The following is a 20,858-nucleotide window of genomic DNA, read 5'->3' on the forward strand; positions in this document are numbered from 1 at the left end:
ATATTTTATTTAACAAAACCTGTTTCAATAGAATATATATTCTATTTTGTAAAAAAATCTTCATTTTGAATGATCATGAAGCGCCGCAGACCCGTCGCTAAAGTTTACATTTTAAATGATTGTATCAAATTGTTACCATACTCCTCCGAAATGGCTGGACCGATTTTCTTAAAAAATTGTGTGCATATCGGGTTGGTCTGGGATTTGGCCAACATCGTGTTTATAATCCGTTAAAATGTATTCTGCACGTTTTGATGAGATAGTTGCAAGCGTAGAAGAGGCAACAATACATTACAACAATTTTGGGATAGTACATCCCAAATTGATAAGAATTTCTCCACGAAGAAGAAGTAAATGCAGATATTTTTACGTTCGTCATCGTACACCATTGAGTCTTAATTGAAAATTTTAAATAAAAACACCGAATTATTTCAGTATATAATTTATTAAACTTAACATTTACATAATACTTAATACTACTAATACTAACTTAATAAAAACGATTATACATACACACAAATACAAACCAATTTAGTTTTTACTAATATTCCATTTACCAAAATAGATTGAATTTCCATAGGTGTCGAGTTTGAAAAAAAAGCACTAAAACGTGCTTTCTTGTATTTATTTTACGATTAGTAAAAACAAAACAAACTACATAACAATCGGACATATCAATATTTTTATAGTTCTTTGTGCGTAGAACCAAAGATAAAAATTATATGAAACTACAATGTAGTCGCAATGCTGGCTTTACCGCTGATGCTTATATAATCTGTACATTTTCAGTTTTATTACATTTATTTCTTCATTATTTTCAAGCCAAACCTGATTGACAAAATATCCCATTCCATTGAATGCTTTTGAAAGCAAAAATTTTTATTAGAAGAAAAAAACCCTGGATAAAATCTAAAATGGCAACAGTCATTAAGAATGATAGAAAAATCTTCAACTTATGTTGATATTAAAATTATCTTTCAATTTCAGAGTCGACTAGAAAAATTTCTAAAGTCCTGCATAATTGTAAATTCATTAAGCGTCTACATTTGTTAAACACATACACAAAAAATCCTGTAATAAAATACGTTTTACGGGCATAGCTAGTCAATATAATATAACGAGAAGAAATTTCTGGAAAATTCGGTAATTTGTTTCACTGCATAATTAACCTGTACCAAAATAAACATTTTTTATACAAAAGGTCACCGACGTCCATAGAGGGAGGTACCAATTCTAATCGTATGCCCCTATGACAACATTTATTATCAAACAGAAAAAGTATGCCAATTGGTTGAAAACCCTCGGAGTTTTCGAGAAAAAACAAAAAAAAAAGAATCTTAATAAGGTTCTCCTTTTTTTGGGAACGTCGGTTAAACTAGCTACGCCTATAAGTCTACAAAATTAACGAAGGCTCATTTGGCGACTTGAGATCATTGTTACAACGGAGTACTCACAGATGCCTCTATAAGTCTTGGTCGTCGCGAACTCACACTAAACTCGATCTTTATTTGTAATTTTTAGTAAAAGGATAAAAAACAATAGTTGTTTAATAATGTTTAAAGAAATTTATACACAATTGGCAGGTTTTTTGAAAGTACTAGATAATCTAGTTTTGTCTAGAATAAAATTTGTAGCATAATGAAAATAAAATAACAATTCAAACTAAATTCAAATGTTTTAAAATGGATTCAAACTAAATGAGGGCTTTTGGAATTTATTAACATTCAGATTTTCTTCACTCCTTCAAGTCCTAGTAACCGTATGACCGTGACAATTTTATATTAAAATATCAAATCTCCAACCCCATTGCACTGAATAATTATTGTCTTTCATATTATCTTATCATTTGTACTGTATACGTGTATTATTTGTATCTATTTCATCTAAACTCCTATACTATCTCACAATCTATATTTATATTTTTCTGGTACTTAACTGAAAAGCTATGACAATCGGACTATCATTTTTTATTAACGATCAACTATGAATACATTATTTTATGCAAATAAAAAAATAAAATCTGATATTTTATGCAGAAACCTAAACAAACACTCCTAAAGCCCCGCGTTTTACCAAATAAAATAGTCGTCTACCTTAGTGTAATTCCAAACATTTAGTGTTATACCCAATGTGTTTAGTGAAAGTGTGTGTGAGTGTGTGGTGTGAGTGTGTGGTGTGAGTGTCACTCGTGCGGCGCGTCCTCAGCGAGCAGCCAGCTCTCGTTCTCAGCGCGAGCCACTTGCTTCTTCAACGTGCAGTACAGTTTTATTAGTGAGTCCTGTAATTTGTTAAGAAAAATTAATGCCTTATGTGAAAAAAGTGATAATTAAAGATAATATAAATCATCGGCATCCTGTCTTATTTACTGTCACGTATCAATCTGTGTTCTTTTGTTTTATTTAATTAGAATATATTTGATGTATAGAATAAATAGAGACATTCCATCTTAAAGATGGCAATGGAGTGAACCAGACTAAAGGAATTTAAACAAAGAGCTTATAATTATAATTTAGTGCCGTTTACGAAAATCATTCAATTTGTTCCAATGGGTCGTTAAATAAATATATTTTTACGTAGCAAAAATATATTAGATTACCTTCTCATTCTCCAGTTGTATAATCTCTCTCTTCTGCCGTAACTCGTCGTCGTCCATATTCTCCTCTAATTCTGTCTTGTGCTTACTGAGGTATGCTAATTCTGTTTGTATCTGAAATGTAAAAGCTTCGTTTTGTCATATCCGAGTTAAATGGACACGTGAAGTTGTTAACATTGTGTATTGTAGAGCTGATAATGCACATTGTTCTCGCAAAACGTTCTCGCCCGTGGAGCGCCAGCATTTAAATAAAGTTTCAAGCAACATTGTTGATAAAGTGTTGCTTGATCTCTCACTCACAAACTTACACATTTACTTCGTTTGCTTGTTTTTTTTTTCGCTTCGCAACAAAGCAAAGGATTATATGGTGTGATTTATGTCTGAAAACAGTTTGGCTAGTGAGTGAAATGGGCAACTTTTTACAGCGATTAAATGTCATTTTCATGGGAAGACACATCATAACGTGTATTTGTAGTCTAAATTTAGTAAAATACGATAAATCTCTTAAATCTCGCAACAGTTAGTTCTAGTGAATAGGACCCCTCACCTTAAGGTACTCCTGCGCTAGCTGCTTGTGCTCCTCGAATATCCGCTTGGACTCCTCGTTGGCGAGGTCCGGCGAGATGGGCCGCAGGTGCGGGTCCAGCATCATGTGCATCGAGTCGAGGTCCGGGTCCGGCTCGTGCGGCGGCGCGGCGCCCGACCCTGAGCTGCTACTGTTACCTGCAATACGAGAATATGGTACTACTAGCTGCTTGCCTCGAGGTCGCTCGGATTGACGCTGTTCTCTCTCTTTTTGTTCGTTATCGTCGAGTTAAGGATTTGCTATCTACTCAGAAGATAGAAACTTGAGTAATATGCTAAAAAAAGGCGTTTTAAACTACGAGTTTTCAGCGCGCGATAACACAGGAATACGTTTATCGAACCAGCTAACTATTACAATTGATAATCATCAGTATATGAATAAAACTTGTAGATAAATTTGGGTTTTTTATAAGTTACATATGGTAGCATCGGAATAATTTATGAATTTTCATCTAAGAAGTATTTTTGCAAGCAAATAGTCTTGGTTCTTTTAGTAGCTTAGTGTGTTACAAAGTAAAAGCTAGAATAGTAGTGTGTGTGCGCGTGCACAGTTTATATTTTTGATAAAGAGGAAAGGCATTTTGTCTAGTGGATTCAACGGAATAAATCTGTTATAATTTGTTTTCGCAGCGATTTATTAGTAATATATGTTTATATACTTACAATTTATATGTAAGTTTATTAAGTAATGATCTATACCTGCATTGGGCTACAGTGCTAAATGGCCAGAATATCTACACATCTAGCTTTTATTTGGACACAATTAATTTGTTATTCCTGTCTGTTTACAAAGTTGTTCATATTAGGTCACACAGTTGTCTGTTGTATATTCTGTATACAAGTTTATATTATATGGAAATATAAAAAAAAATAATAATAATAAAGATTGTAAATAGATCTTAAGTCTGTGTGAGAATTTATACTCGTCATCGTGACTGTGATGTTGATGTTTCATTTATACTACCGTAGTATAGAGATTAGAAATACTATAAAATTTTAAAGATAAATAATCAAATTTACACAACAAGTTATTGTTATGTGGATTTTTCCTGGAAACATAGGATTTTTTTTATAGAAAGCCGACAACAAATTTGAATGTAATTTTATAGAGATTTTGCATAGATATTAATTGTTAAAATTATACGTTTAATACGACAACAATTTATGTAGTAAGATTGAATATTATTTATATTCCGCACGACAACTACGCCAACATCGATCGTCGTGACACATTATTATTATTATATCACATGAATATGATCATTACGCGTAGCCAAGATTTTAACTATAACATACGTACAACAATAGCTCGGCCAATTATAATAATAGCAATTCAATGTCGTAATATACAGTTGGGCAACGAAAATAAGAAGTGTTTATACTACTAGCTTCGAAAGAATCAAACGCAGTTCCACGGCAGGGTTAAATACGTCAAGAGTTAAATTTACTCCCGGTGCTGATGTCAGACGCTTCACCTAGATTTCATCGACCACAATGCGATCACTCCACCCGCACATAGATGGCGGTAGTGGATAAAACAAGGCGGCCAATAATAATACTAACAGACGGTGTTAACCTAAACACGATCGATACGCACAATCGGTATTTACAGAATCCATGAAATATTCACAAACCGTAAAATTCGAAAAAAGGAAACTCACGGAAGGACCGCACAAAATCGGTAACCCCCGCCCAAAACTATCATGCACGAATATTCGCGATACACTGACGTAAAATGTGGCCTATAGTATATCGGGATCGCTTCCGCGTATAGCGCACGGAAGCGGACGCAGACGCGGGCGAGCCGAGCGACACTCACTGTAAAATATCCAACTACAGCTGACTGTGTCCCTGAGGGTGACGATGCCGGCGGGGGCGTCACACGCGTCGGCGCAGCGCAGGCGCGCGGGCGGCGCGGGCAGCGGGGGCATGGCACGTCTTGTCGCCGAGACAGTGCGCCCAGCACTGCCCGCGCCGCCGCTCGAAATAATCGCCGCTCGCCACACGCGGCGCTGCTACAGCCAAAACCTATACAGCGCTTACAGCGAGCATGTGCTGTAAGAGTGGAAGCTACGCGAGGGTTGTAGCGAAATAGAGTTGAAGAAAATGACTATATATTGAAATTGATGCACAAAAACATCAACAGTCAGACAATTATTTTCTAGTTAAAGCCTCCTCCATCTCATACTACATAATGTTAGAGAAACAGTAAATGATAATGATACAAATAAATTAGTGATTGCAGCAGTCTTGAGTTAAAGAGATGTATAAAATTTTTAAGTACACACTAGCGTCCCCTACCTACAAGAGTTCTATTGAAGTTGCATAATATTTTATCATCCGTATGTTCTCCACCAAGCTTGCCAACGATCATTTTATTTGCCCATAACGTCTCAAGTTAATAAATAGAATCCGAATATTTCAGTGGACAATAATTTGTGTGCCAATTAATATCTCTAATTGGAAGGCGCTTAAATAACTAGGTGTCCAAGAAACGTAGCAAAGCGAGTAATCAAGCGCCGAACACGCTAAAATGGCAGCGCTGAATCGGCGGGAGAGCCGGGCGCGATGCAACAACAAACCGCCGCTATTCGCGGTGCGGTGACTCAGCCGCGTCAGGCCGAGCTAAATGCGGACGCCGTGCGCTGCCGCCCTTCGTGAGGTTTTCTGCCATCTTTGCTGGCAGGGCGTACGCGCACCGCTCTGCACTCGGTCGACGACCCGCGCCCACGCTCGCCTTTGCATCCCAACATGTTACTTCTACGACTGCTACTTGTGTGCCATCACCGATACATTACTTGCATAATGAATTAGAAAAATAACCGAAATTTATTACGTTGTATAGATGTTATATCGCATCGTCTAATAATATAACAATAGTACTACTCGCGTGCCCATTGAGTAACGGAATACAGTTGAGCGATTGCAGCATCGCGGTCGGCCCTAATTCATAGAATGATTATTGCACTGCACTAGCCAAGGTGCAGTGCGCAAAACCCACGTATTTTAGACATAAACAAATGCTCTGCGGCCTAATCACACGTGATGAAGTCATAACATAGTCGCAGCTATGATGCGTCGTTTGGGGCGAGGAACACAGGTGAAAACAAACAACATTTCCCTACACTTTTCGAAAAAAAAAAAAATATTATTTTATATTTTCTTTGCATTACAAATGTAAACCGCTATGTGGCTATTATGTGGCTTTTAAATATAAACAACTGTTGATTATATACCGTATGATAATGGAAAGAAGATTGTTGTGAAATTTACGTAATGTTATATTAATCATACGTAATACGGATTCATGGAAGCCGTTTAAAAGGTAATCATGCAGGCTAATTTTGCACGTGTAAACTGTATACTGACGGGCATCTCATATTATCGATGTACCCAATCAGAATAATCCAAACATATACGAATATTAATATTGTTGATATCAACTATATACAAGTATTAAACATAATTGTGACAAAGGTGTGATAATTAACGCGCTCACACGCCGCTGACAGGCATCTGGCGTACTGGGGAAGCTGTTGACTGATCGTCTCTGGGCACTCGTTGGATCATGACTAATACACGACACATTTTACGACAGCGGACTTCGATGAACCATAAAACTTTAACTAGCAACAGTTAACGCGCGTGTATTTCAGTTTCGCGGACTGTGCGCAGGATATGGTGTAGATAAATTTTTAATTGAAAAGAGGCTATTAAGGAGCACAATTTTCGTAAAATTACATTGAAGTATTTGAAGTTTGTTGAATTGTATATGGTTGAACTGTCAGTGAATAGTGTCACACTCGATAGTACTAATTAGAACAGACTAACAGACAGGCAGAGTTAAGATACCGTATACTGAAAAATGACGGGTGAAGTAGATTTTGGCATCGGAAACGTCATTTAAACAGTCGTACCGCACTTAACTGCCATTAATTCATATTTTGGTGGAAACATGTATGTATAGCTGTATCTATAATATGTCTTTTAAAGGATGTCTTTTTCTACTTCGACCTTCTACATATTACTTGCACCATTGGCATCAATATAACAACAGTATTATTCACTTGGAACAAACATGACGTAAGGACATCACGTGCCATTTACATTTAATACATGAAATGAATTGCGCTCCACGGGACATCTAATGCCTGTTTAATATTATATATCGTACAGTTTCTACTCTAGAAGTTTTCCGCGATACAAGCAGATGTCCCAGTGTCTTATTTTGGCGACCTCGTAAATTCATGACTCAAGTGGATCTCTTTGATCGGTGGCATTAATATGTTTTCGATTCGACGTCAAGAGTCGGGACGGCTAACAGACTCTTGGTTATTGCGTCAGTCTGGTGACATTTATAAGCAGACTTTTTTATTGGCTGATAGATTTTTCAATCGCTGACGGTATTACGCATTTTCTAGATAAAATCGCCAACTAAACAGATTGAAATACTGAGCCGCTTAATTAAGATGTACAGCTAGCACTCGGATAAAAGAAAATGAGAATATTTTATAACGACAACTGTAATTAGGTAGGAAAGATTCGAAAAGCTGACACCTACTTTAAAGTCGTGTGCCAGAAAGTCACTGAATGTACAAACTTTTAATCTTAGATTAACGTCGAGCAGATGACAGGGAGTTACGTAGAACATACAACTTAAAAAAAAATCTGATTCACCAGAGACACTTTCATTCGATCCGGAAATATCTGCAGTACGAAATTAGGTGTCCTTGTGTGATGTTTTTAAACAAATATATAAAGACAATAATACTCGCGTTATAAATTAGTGATGAGACAATCCAAATAATTTATTGGCGTGTACACGTTCATATTTTTCATTAACGTTGCATATAGCAGAAACTTTATTAAAAATATATGACTGGGGTTAATTTTGTACTTGTGAATCAAGCGGCCAGAAAACAGGTGACACATAAATTCACACAAACAAGTAGTTTAATATGAGACGAAATTTGCGATGATATAAATTAATGCTTTTTAAATATGGGTAGAAACTTAGCATAATTGATGGCCTCAGTAATGCGTGGACTGTGAAATATACATCGTCAAAGCAAATGAAGGTGCGCTGTCAGTGAAATACTACTTGGGTATTTAGCGCCTATTGTAAGGAGGGCAGTTTACAATTCCGTGCCAACTTCTACGGCAAAATAAGATCTAGGGCAATCCTCGTTAACGCTCCGTGTACGTGATCGGATCCAGTTCACATCAAAGAACAACATCAAGACACAAATCAGTAGCAACAATTTGGTATATTGGTTGACTTATCAGTTTTGTTGATAGATAAAATTCGATCGAAAGAAGACTCTTTTCAAGTTCTTGGCTGGCAATTTTGTCCCAACTCTTTGTAGAATAGGGAACAGCGAGTCATATTATGAAGTACAGTTTCCTCGAACGTGTGTTATAGTTTCACGGTTACTGAGCAATGAATGCGCCAGGTCAAGGATAAAAGAAACTTACAGGCAACAAGCTTAGAAGTTGCGTAATACTATTTATTAACAATTATTTTTAACAAAAACTAACGCGTCTTCAAAATGTTAGAAGATGAGACCACATGGGAGGCACAGGCATAGCTTTCAAACAAAAAAAAGGAATCATAAAAATCGCTTTTTCTCTTTAAAAGCTATGAGGTAACAAAAAATAAATAATAACAACATTGACAACCTCGTCCCTTCTTTGAAGTCGGTGGAAAAAAATATATTGATAATAAATATCGTTACTTAATTTACGTTGTACATTCAGTATTTTTACGCCATTTTTGGTAAAATTAGATTTAAAGGTTGATATGCAGTACTTAGATACCTACTTGTAGTAGAATTAAGTTGGAAAATGTTGTTCGTAAATATAACCAATCAACATCACTAATAATAACAATAAGAACAGTCACTTTGATGATCGAATATGGCAAATATATCACTATACGCCGTATACAATTTTACCAGCAAACCATTGGAGATTCCGAAAGAAATATGAATGACGCAACGGGGTCTGAATCAGATTCTCACACGGTTAATATTTCATGCTATAATGGTCAAGTGAAGAGTTAAAAAGTGTAGTATAATGGCAGCAACAGGAAGCAATACAAAAGCGATTGGCAAAGGCATCGTTGTGAAGTAGCTCGGGCTGAGTCATGCGTGTATTTCGGAGGTGCGCTCCCAAATACGTTACGGCACTGAAACTGCTTTTAACAATGTTGGTAAAAATCTTGTTTCTAATTTTAATATGCTGCGTCATACTGATAATTTTATTCGTATAATTGCAAATCTTAGGATATTGGGGGTGTCACCATGACGTTTTAAATCAATACTAATTCCAGCGTGTGTGTAAGTTGTTTCATAAGCTCTATACTTTTTAAGTAAGAAGATGTGACCTATTCTTCATTAGTGAAATAAATAAATATAATAAAAAGAATAAAAAAGTCACGAATTTAAACCATCTTTTCCCAAGCTAAATTAAACGAAAGTCACGTGATTCCTTTATTTAAATGTTTCCCGCAATGCTACCTATTTTTTCAGTCTAGCAACAGTCGCTTTTAGTCACGATTTCAGACTGAAATAGTTCCTGTGTGTAATGTTTATTTGATTATCAGCGAAAGAACACTAACGTCTATTAATTTATAATACACTATACTATGTATAAAATCTATCAATTTTCACCGGACAGCAACATTAGTTAAAGTTGAACGAACGTTACGCTATGTAGCCTGTAAACAGTTTTTTTTTATATTCTTAAGCTATAATTCATCAGACGTTTAGCAGTTTAGTTATTTAATTTTAAAAAAAGATAAAAAAAACGACTTATAATCGAAATGTTTATTAATCAATATTAATAAATTTACAAGTTACAAGAGAGAAACATACCTGGACCATACTTTGAATTTATTATAAGCTGATTTTCTGTATAGCTAGAGAATTGGTGGTAATTTAGGTTAAAGATTTCATAGTTTCATCAGAACGCAAGGGAGTCTGCCGCTTTTACGGTGACTAGAAAAGATGATATCATCTCTTCTGTTATGAATTTTATCTAGTAAATACATTTCATAGATAGTAAGATTGCATGAAGACTTTATAAAATCATTAACTTAAAAACAAACAGTACAGTATGATTATACAATTGTTTGTCTTGCACAGCATTTTAAAATATAAGAAAAACATGGTAGACGTGTACAACTCTAATTTTAGGTGTTTTTATACATAAGAAAATATCATTTAATTTTCTTCTTTTTTATTTCTTCGTGTTTTAAACAAAATGTTGTCGTTTTATATCACTATTATTTACAACACTTATTATATATTATCACTTATCATATATTTAACTAGGTATTGCAGCTGTCTGTCTGCCTCAGGACAATCGCAGTAACGATTTTTAGCCGTTTCCGTTGTTTACTTGTGCTCCTCGAAAAATATCAAAATACTAGATTTAAAGGCAATAACGATCTTGTAATTGTTTTTAAAATAATTTTTTATCATACACATTATTAATGCAACTTCATCAACGAGGCAGAAGTGTTTATTTGTTTTTTGGCCGATGGAATATTATTTTCTTATACTTTATAATTTATAACAAATAGACAATTTATATTTAATTATGTTAGTTTTTGTTTATCTTAGATTATAGATATATGTGATCCCATTAAAATTTCCTCTAGTTTTGACAGGTAGCAAAGTATAACGGCAGTACTTAGGTACAAAACAGTATTAAGGCAGTTTAGCTTTTTGTTAAATACTAAGAGTATTTTACTGTATTTATAGTTATTATACTGTTTCCATTTTTCGTAAGCACCTATTTGATATTGCAGCGATTAGTCAATAACTATTCAATAAATAAAATTTTATGTGTCCTCTAACATTGTGAACCTCTCCACATTCCATCCTTCAAGTAAATTTTTTGTTGAGACGCCCAAAAAATTCTTATGCAAAAATGTTCAATTGTAGCTTAACGAGATAGCAGAATGAACTATTCATTTATTCTTCATTGTATACATAAATAACAAAAAAAAAGTTACAAATGACGGTCTTATGGCTATAAGTCATTTATTCATTATGCTTAAAAAATACTACGAACTGGCTTTTATGATTTATTTTTTTATATTAATTACCAAAAAAAAAAATATTTATTCTACAGAGTATTTCGATCGTGATGTCCCCTTTCATTTGCATTAATTATACACATACTTACATAACAAATAATTTTACATATTAAATTTACAAAGCCATAATGTTCTACAAAATACATGGTATGTTTTACCAGTCCCATGATCAATTTCACCCCCGTAGTTTTCAGTGTTTTGTAAACATGCGTACATGTAAATGACCTGCCCATGTATTTATTTACTCTCTAGTCTAGTTTATAACGTATACAAGTACTATTGTAACGAAACTATAAATGCATGCGAAGCAGTTATGCAATTACTCCGTATAGAAGATACACAACCTATTTACGATAGGCAAGATAAATGAAAAAATATTGCGGAAATACGTATAGTAAAAAAGCGTGTATTTTAAATTTATTATCGGAAGTGAAGTATTGGAAGCGAGTATAAAACTGCAAGACCATGGATTTTATGGGAGCGTTTGCAACTTTGCGTAAGCAATGTATGACTTCCCTGGGTCGCTAGTGACGCAGGCGCGAGCCCCGACCTACTTACGTTGTTAAAAAATCAGCGATGTTCTCTTAGACGATTATATCGGGAGGGCTTCTGTTCAAAATAGAAATAAACTTGTCGTGTATTTTGATTATATCTACAGCGGTGGTTAGTCATAACGATCCAATGCCAACGGCCCGGTTGCGCACCACCATCGATGCTATAAAGGCAATTGTGTTCCAGTCTGAATCACCGCTAAGCGCCGTCTGCAAAATGTCTCACCACTCCTCATTTATTTCTTTCGACTTTCGCCAAAATGAAGTCTAAACAGCCGCAGAATAAAAGAAGACGCTATTCATAATGAAACGATAACTTATTGACGAGTTCTTTTAAATGGAACATCAAAACAAACAGCGTAACTCATGTGTAATCACCAAGGGCCGCTTAGCTCTATAAACAGACGCGTAAACAGAATATTTTTGACTTCAAAGACCTCACTGCAAGAGCACAGCTGGTATAACAGGTCGAGCATAAATTTCAGGAGAGCAACGTCGAAACAAGAACGCTTAGGAAATAGTGTAATGTGCTCACTAAAGGTACATCCTAATTGTTCACTTTAATGCTCGCTCACAAAATAATTAGAAATGATTCATCGTCTCGACGAAAACTTCTATCGACTCCGGGTGGCTGCTTGCCGAAAGATTTGGCATTGCCTTTGGACAGCCAATGATCCCAGTGTTTGATAGTTTATAAATTTACTACAAGTGCGCGACGCTTGGCTGCTTTTAGTTTTGGTGGGTAAAGGAGGATAGATAGTGAAACGTATTAAGTATTGTAAGTATCATTCGAATGTTTCGAATTTTGGGTTATCGGAAATATAATTATATTCTGAGAATAATGTTTAGATTGATTGATTACTAAAACTTATAGCTTATGCCGATATGAGCTTGTCATTGTTCCGATCATTGAATAGAATTTGTTCATCATTGGATACATTGATAAAGGTTTTATAACATTGTCAAATATATAATAAATCAGATCATTTTGTAAAAAGTATACCTTTTATTTATTACATAACTAAGACACCATATAACTCGAACAGACCACTATAGTTCATTTGCGATTAGTAAATTACAATGTAAGTATATGTATTATTATGTTCCTATAAATAAATGTGATGTTTGATCAACTTATTAATACTACCCAAGCACAATACACGTTAGAACGAAAAGAAAAACGCATCCGTCCAAACCGATACTCACTCATGAAAACGTCAACAAACACTTGCAATTTATTGCGATTCGGTTGCACTGTTATCGAAACTTGAACCGAGCAATCCGTTTGCGGCATCTCACTGATCTATAGCACACATGGGAACGTTAGTTTATGGTACGCGTGTATCGCGCTACACCCTCAACGCGAATACGAATGCATCCCGTTGCACCGATGCGCCGGCTGGCCGCGGCGGCGCGAGACTGTGCGACGGCGAGCCCGCGCCATGCCTCCCCAATAAACCTAAATTAGATTAATTGTAGCGAGCTGATTCATGCGTGCACGCGCGATGCGTCTCTGTTGACATCGGACAAATGTGTCGGATCAATTTAACAATCGCGGATTACGCGTCACGTTCGGTAGGTGCTGTTAATGTCGTTATAAACAACTCGAAAGCTAAGAGTTTATAAAAACCGCGCACGCGTGCGTGTGCGTGTGCGTGTGCGTGTACGTGTTTTGCAACGTTTTAATTTGGCGGTGATTACCGAGCTTCGCGAAATTAAGATCGGCACTACGAAGATTGGTGTATGCCTAAATAAACTCTTGACATTATTTTAGAATGCAAAAATAAAGTCTGCCAGTTTTTTCTTCCCATGTCTATTTTTTTTTTTTTGTTTTTGTAGAACTTGATTCATAATTTTCTTTTGGACCAATGTGTGATCTGATTAATGTTTACTTTGATTTTACAGCTAAACCTAACCTAATATGAGAGCAATGAGCAATGGCATCTTTTAAAAACATATATATTTTTTTACATTTTTGCTTTTTATGTAAGTAACACAAGGAAAATAACTAGACATTATTTTTGAAATTAATCAAAGATTTGATTGGAGAATATACATAAATTACTATTTAAAATAGTGATAACATAGAATACATAAGTATGAAGTTAACTTAACCAGATGATTGTACATTTATATACAACGAAAGATCGTTATCAGACAATTGCGGTAGCGCTTAGTCATAAAACGTAACTTACTGCCTCGCTTATTAGAATACGCAGAAAACGGATCGATGCTCAAAGGCCGACAAAAGTATATAAAAATCGACACATTTGTTTATATCAGCGCGTAAGCAGCAAGGGGCCCGATGTGCCGGCACCCATGAAAATATCACGACTTATTTACTTTACCACGATATTGCTTTAAATAGTTGCGTTGAAGGACATGGTCATTTTGTACATACGTCATCATTTTAGCCGATGGGACAAAACGCGATAAACTACGAAACGAATTCCGCAATTTTTTTTTCCTTTGATTACAATTCTTACGTGGTAAATAAGATGTTTAATGCTGTGTGCGAGTGTGTGACTATTGCTTTGAAAAAAGTAGGATTAAGATAAGGTGAATCATCATAAATCTAGTAGCACGTAAAACATCGACTTGTCTTGCGATGAAACATAATGACCATTCAATACGGTTACAGATCCTACCATCTTACATTAACCATTATTCCTTATTATAGCCTACAAACTGGTCTTTTGTGTCGAGCCATCATTCGCTCCGGAAACAAAAGATAAACAGGAACAGTCTAGCCATTTGCTATACGCAGACGCAGGTCAATATTGACGCGACAGGAAACGCGAGATTTCATCGCCTACCTAATGGAATATGAGAGCTCCAAGAGAACGAATATCTTGACTGTCTGTTAATGGTTGAATGAAGATAATTCTGAATCTCGTTTCAACAATAGGAGCAGGCAAAATCATTCTTTAAATGTAACTGATAACTGATAAGACTTGGACAAGATGGACATCAATTATAACATTTCTGTTTAAATTTATTGACACTATACTAGCTTACCGCCCTATATTGAACTAATTTTCGACAAAAAATTCAATTCAAAATAAACAAACAGTTTCAGTTTTACAATTATTCCATTATAAACAATTAAAGAAAAATTTACAATATTCGGGTACCTTCATTTTCATTTTGATATTATATTTACCTAAAAAAGGCAGTTTTAATGTTTAAATAACCTATTTATAATTAACACTTAGACATGAACGTTATTGATAGAATTTAATTTATCTCCGCAACCGTATCCGTAGACGCTCATTAAAATACACCCCCAGATGTATTGTGAATCATTATATAAATGTTGATTAATCGAGCCGAGACTTCCTGGAGGCAGACCCAAACAGACTAGCGGGAATAAAACAAGGAACTCGTAATAGCGAACAACCCCGTTCACGATCTAACAATACTTTAGATCGGTCGTTGGTCCCACATCGCGGTTCCTAGAAGGTAAGCGGACACAGTCTAAAATAGTTTGGCCTCTTCCGAGAAACGTGACTCATACGGGACCGTCCTGAAACGCATCTGTTCCGAGCATATTCAATCCCGTAGTCGAATTTAATGCAACCGAAATATCCATCGCTTCCATTATAACTCGCAGCTCCTCAATCATGTGACTAAAAATCGTTATTCATTCATTTTTCTAATTTTATTCCCGAGACCTTGAAGTGAAATAGGTCGCTAGCGTTAATTCAGGAAAATTAGATTTTTAGCACGCGTATAAAATGAGATTATCGTTCCTGCCGCTAATCAAATGGGTCATCGGAAATTGGCAATAAACATTGCTGAAAAACACACCGGACCTTCTATCAACGCCGCAATAACATTAAGCTAAAGATGCTTTTGTTATTTACACTCAGTCAACAGCGAACCACCAAAAATATACGAGGAAAAATGTTGTCATTTCCTTTTTAAATGTTGTTCGCCAGATATATTAGAATTTGATAAACAATTTTCCTGTTTGTCTTCCATACCTATTTCCACTAAAATAATGTAATACAGATGTTGTGAAAATGTGTAGGTACATTTGACATGTGAAAAAAGTAATTAACGAAAAAAAAATATCCAGATAAATAACAAATGAAATATGCCGACTGTACCGCTGAGCAACGCCCAAACTATTCGCAAACGCATCTTGTCAAATGGCAACGTTGTTCCGAGAACCCCCGTCTCTATGAGCTCTTATCTTTAAATAATTAAACGGTTAGACCAGCGCTCAGTGCTTCTACGAAACACTTCGCTACGTTTTGTTTTATCGCTTCTTTCGTTTACTTAATAAATTACACAGTGATTACCCATAGATGCATAGTTTTTACGATCAGATCGTTTGCAATGTGAATTCTGATAGACTTAATACATATTTGGGTAATTCGTAAGTTCTATATAATTAACTAGTGCTTAGACTTATTGTATTAGCCATGATATTCTAACATTAATATAGAAATTACGATGGAAAATTACCAAAACATTCTACATATTAAAATTAACGTGTTTTGGTTTTATGTCCATTGACATTGTGAAGTAAAGACATATTAGGTATATAAACATAAATACTCGTTATATTGCGTAATTAAAGACTTCGTAAATAGTACAATGCGAAAATCTGGTAGTATTGTTACAATTATAGTATGCTATATACAAAACCTGGATCGTACGAAAATCTATGAATTTAATTTAATGAACGGCAACTTGAATTGCAAGTTAAGGTTTGATAGATTTGCTAAGTTACCGAATTATAATCTGTGGTCTCCGAAACGATATATTTAAAAATAAATATAAATCAATACACACGGTCTTAATGTACAGTCATTAAAAACTGCATTATTTTAACAGGCTATTCCGCAGTGTCTCTCCGTTCTGATGTGTCTAACAGCTGTAGAGAGCTACTCTCTAGCATTGATAGTTATGACACATGTATTACATTGTTGCAATTTCGCCATATATTTTATTAAATGCCGATGTTGAAATATTTACACATGGTTATAAAACACATTCAGTTATACGTACAAAGAATTTAGATATGTGAAATCAATATTTTTATGTTTGATCGAGAAACAATAACGTACATCCTACTATCCTACTAATATTATAAATGCGAAAGTTTGTAAGGATGTTGTGTGTTTGTTGCTCTTTCACGCAAAAACTACTGAACCGATTGCAATGAAATTTGGCACGTAGATAGTTGGACAACTGGAATAACATATAGGCTTTTTGTCCCGATATTCCAATGGGATACGGATCTACGCGGGTGAAACCGCGGGGCGCAGCTAGTATTAAATATACACTAAAAAATGTAGTGTATTCGAGAGACTTTATTAAATATCCTTTCAAAATCGGATGGAAATGGAAATGCAACACAATCAAACAGAATAGTGAAAAATAAAATATTAGCGTTTTGTTCCTTTTTAATTTGAGTAATCCCTATTTTTTTAAAGAACATGCATCCTATATATTTCAAACTAAATTTACCGTGATACGTAATACAATGTTTGATCCTTGAAAATAAAGTTATAATTTTATATTATTCACATACTACGCAGTTTTATTATCATGCAACTTTCTTTGTAGTTTCTAGATAAACCCTATAAAAAGCCAAAGGAAATCAATTCGAATAAAAATAACCATTGATTGAAGTCTATCAGGACAAATTTGTATCTGAATCTGACCAAAAAATCACGTTCCATAACTAAAAAGGAAAAGGATAACCCTATTGGTATAAATCCCAAGAACCACCTCTTCTACGAACCATTCGAAACGTCTGCGAAAGTAGATAAAAACACGCATGCAAAGGAAAAGAAAGATAAATAACATTAGTGAATCATCGCACGCGCATGTCCTGGCAAGGATTCCGCTATTTCTATATCATTGCTCATCCCAGCCGTGATGCGTTGCAAACTATTCACGATCGAGTCGTGTTTGGTAGTTGAATCATCGCGAATTTCATGGTATTTTTTGTTTTATGGTGTCTTTTGTTAGATGGTTTCGGATAATATGTCATTAGGGTTCTGTGATCGAGTCCTTACTAGTGACGGGTGGAATGTAATGACCTGTTTTTTAATGAAACGACTTTAAAAATGAGGAAGTTATCAATTCGATTGAATTTTTTGTGTCTCTGTTACCTCTTAATTTTTGCGAGGTGAAACGATCTTATAATTTTTCTTTTATTTGTAAGAAGCTGGTACATCCCATGCGGGCCCATTTAAATTAGTCACTGACAATTCGAAGGCGTTTTCGTTTTGTTTTTGTTAAAAAAACTATTTTCATATGCCGATGACTTTTTATTTTATCTAAATTCACACCAGATATAAACTAAGATCTAGTTGAAAACCAGCGCCAGACTCATGTCTGGCACAAGATGAACAAGATCCTTTTTGGCGGTATTGTGGGACACACCACTATTACATAATTACTTTTTTTTATTGTATTTACTATTCTTCTGATATTATTGTATGATCTTGTGTTATTCTTTCTTATTTTTCTTTCATGTAAGTCTTTGTAAGGTTTTTGTTCAATATTATTATGGGGCACAAAAACAAATTGTAATTATATAATACGTATTATTATCATTTTACCCCATCAATTTAAATACACCTAAAGAAAAAAAAGTTCATAAAACAAAATAATAAATCGAAATGTATTACAGTACTGCATCATACATTCCATGCCCCTTTTATACATGCGAAAAAAAAAATCTATACAAATTGTCTATCTATTCGTATAGCGAAAATCCTTATGTTCAGATGTAACACACTGTTAAATACTTTTAATCATAAGATCATATGAAAATTTATATGACTTAAATTTAGATTCGTATATAAAAGGCCACTCACCAATGGGCACAAACTTATCGAAGCCACCAGTATTTCTAACCTCCACATAACCGTCAATGTCTTGCAGCGGCAGATCCCGTAGCTCCCATGCGTTCTGAAATTTTGTTCATTTCGAATATTATTTTGATTGAAATAGAAACATATCATCATTTGAGAAAACTACACATTTTACATTGTACTCCTGGAAAAATCAGAATCATGGTAAAAAGAGGGAAGCATCTATATCAAAAAACTTTTTCTAATATAATTGATTTCCACCTTAAATACTTCCTAATTTATATATAGATACAGGATTAATATAGAAAATGTGGCTTCGTTCAAGCTTACCGGATCAACCTCAATTTGCAACGGAGTTTGATATTGCGAGTCAACTGCTCGCATCATGTTTCCATTATACTCCCGGATCGGCGTCATCGGACTGTTGCCCACGCTCAGTCTATCACAGTAATTCTGATTGTAATCCTCTTTCCTCGAAGAATTATTACTTAACGCAGACGGAGTCCGAGCAGGAGATAACTTTTCATTCTCCCTATTCCAATACTGCTCTATATCTATATGCCGAGGGTTCATGTTGCCAATATTGTAATTCACAATCGGAGAAGGCCCTCGAGGCGATGACGACTCACTGAAAATGTTAGGGCTCCTGAAGACCCTTAAGGTATCCTGCGGTGTGCTTCCTTCGCTTGGCATATATGTCCTATCAGAGAGTACAGGTGAATTTAATTTGTTCATCGCCACTGGAGATCTACCAGGCTCGAGCTGTTCAGGTTTTATCAATTGCGGAATCTTCAGAACAGCTCTATTTTCATCATCTCGAGACACAGCTGGCTTGGGCTGGGACTCCGACATGAGATGTTGGAGCCTATTCACTTGGTTTTCAACAAAACTGTTGGCCCTGGGTGATATCGGTTTCCCTGTATTCTTATATATTGAGTTAGATGAAGTTTCATTTGTATAGTGTATAGGGTTGTGCGCTTGAGTTAAGCTCTCTGTGTCTGTTTCGAAGCTGTCTCGTGTATCGTACATCATGTAGCCATCTTCGGAGCATTCCTCGTCATCATCTTCAAGGTCATCAAAGTTGATAGGTGTGTCAGCACCAGGGAAGAATTCACACAGTGCTTTCATTATCTCCACTACCTATAATTTTAAAAGATTTTGAAATAATTATTTATTTCATAAGAATGTTCTCATATTGTTTATGGATGGTCAATATATATGATATAGGTCCCCATTACAAAAATATAATAGAAGAGATATAGAAATATATAAACTGGAAATGCCAAGAGTGCTAAAATGTTGTGAAGAACATTAGTCTACTTGAGACCAGTGTGATTGGACAGGATACCTGTCATTGCATATAGGCTGTCTATAGATGAATCAGATACCACAATGGGCTTATATTTTTTTTTTTGGACACATATTTGTAAGTATTAGATAATATAGATAAATTGCTACGGTTTGGCAAAAAACGTGGGTTACGGGTTTCGAACCCGCGTCTCCTAGTGACTCGTGATTAATTTTTTTCTATTCTTTCAAAATTTCTCATTTTCTTATTAGATAACATTTTTACAATTTGTAGCCTTATGGCTAAGATTGTATAAATGTTTTACAAGCAGTAAACCGCTAAACCGAAAATCTAACTGAGCTGCAGTTCGCTTATATATACGAATACTCGATTTCCAAAATTAAAGATGGATTTTAATAGTTGTTATTGCTTTAAGCAGAAAATGAAGATGTAAAATGTATATTTTTTGTTTTGTTACTCAATAACTCCGTGGGTTTTTAACCGATTGACGCGATTCTTTTTGTGTGAGAGGAATTATTGTACTTTGGTCCCATTTAGAATTTGTATTGGTAGCTTACGGTTTTTGTACAAAAGAAGGATTTATATCTTCGATAGATATGCTTTCAATAAGCATATGCATTTCTGGACTGGATGGCTTATAAGATATTGCATTTCAAAGTATTGCAAATTTTAAATAAAAATAAACAATTTTCTTACTTTCGCCATACTGGGTCTATCGGCTGGTACTTTGTGCCAACATTGAGTCATCAGTTGTTCTATGGGCTCTGGACAACCTTCTATTAAATTTGGCCTTTGACCTGTAATAAAAAATTTTTGAGAATAATCTTCACAATAAAGATCTATAATCTCAATGTTTCTTGAATGTTTTTATATGAAA

At 35.0% G+C, this 20,858-nt stretch overlaps 2 protein-coding genes across 4 annotated transcripts in view; one reads left to right on the top strand and one right to left on the bottom strand.

The window, feature by feature from the left end:
• LOC119839902 (polypeptide N-acetylgalactosaminyltransferase 5) overlaps positions 1–20,858 on the top strand; it is a 48,996-nt gene that overhangs the window by 18,639 nt on the left and 9,499 nt on the right. The window lies entirely within an intron of this gene.
• On the bottom strand, positions 1,948–13,275 carry LOC119839903 (mitogen-activated protein kinase kinase kinase 7-like). Of its 2 annotated transcripts, none has more exons than XM_038366337.1 (4): positions 4,998–5,159; positions 3,141–3,316; positions 2,597–2,707; positions 1,948–2,278 (listed from the first exon to the last, which is right to left on the bottom strand). In XM_038366337.1, the coding sequence occupies exons 1-4, from the start codon at positions 5,107–5,109 to the stop codon at positions 2,183–2,185; spliced, it is 495 nt and encodes a 164-aa protein (XP_038222265.1). In that variant the 5' UTR covers positions 5,110–5,159; the 3' UTR covers positions 1,948–2,182. The 2 variants fall into 2 exon arrangements, with proteins under 2 accessions (XP_038222265.1, XP_038222266.1); XM_038366338.1 differs by lacking the exon at positions 4,998–5,159 and adding an exon at positions 13,040–13,275 and having other exon boundaries at positions 1,949–2,278.

This window comes from Zerene cesonia, chromosome 5 (genome assembly GCF_012273895.1).
Source record: "Zerene cesonia ecotype Mississippi chromosome 5, Zerene_cesonia_1.1, whole genome shotgun sequence".
Taxonomy (NCBI): domain Eukaryota; kingdom Metazoa; phylum Arthropoda; class Insecta; order Lepidoptera; family Pieridae; genus Zerene; species Zerene cesonia.

Coding starts and splice junctions, on each gene's coding strand:
- LOC119839903 (XM_038366337.1), bottom strand. CDS start 5,109: ATGCCCCCGCTGCCCGCGCCGCCCGCGCGCCTGCGCTGCGCCGACGCG. Junction 2,708..3,140: donor TAGCGCAGGAGTACCTTAAG/GTGAGGGGTCCT, acceptor TTTACATTTCAG/ATACAAACAGAATTAGCATA. Junction 2,279..2,596: donor TACAACTGGAGAATGAGAAG/GTAATCTAATAT, acceptor AACAAATTACAG/GACTCACTAATAAAACTGTA.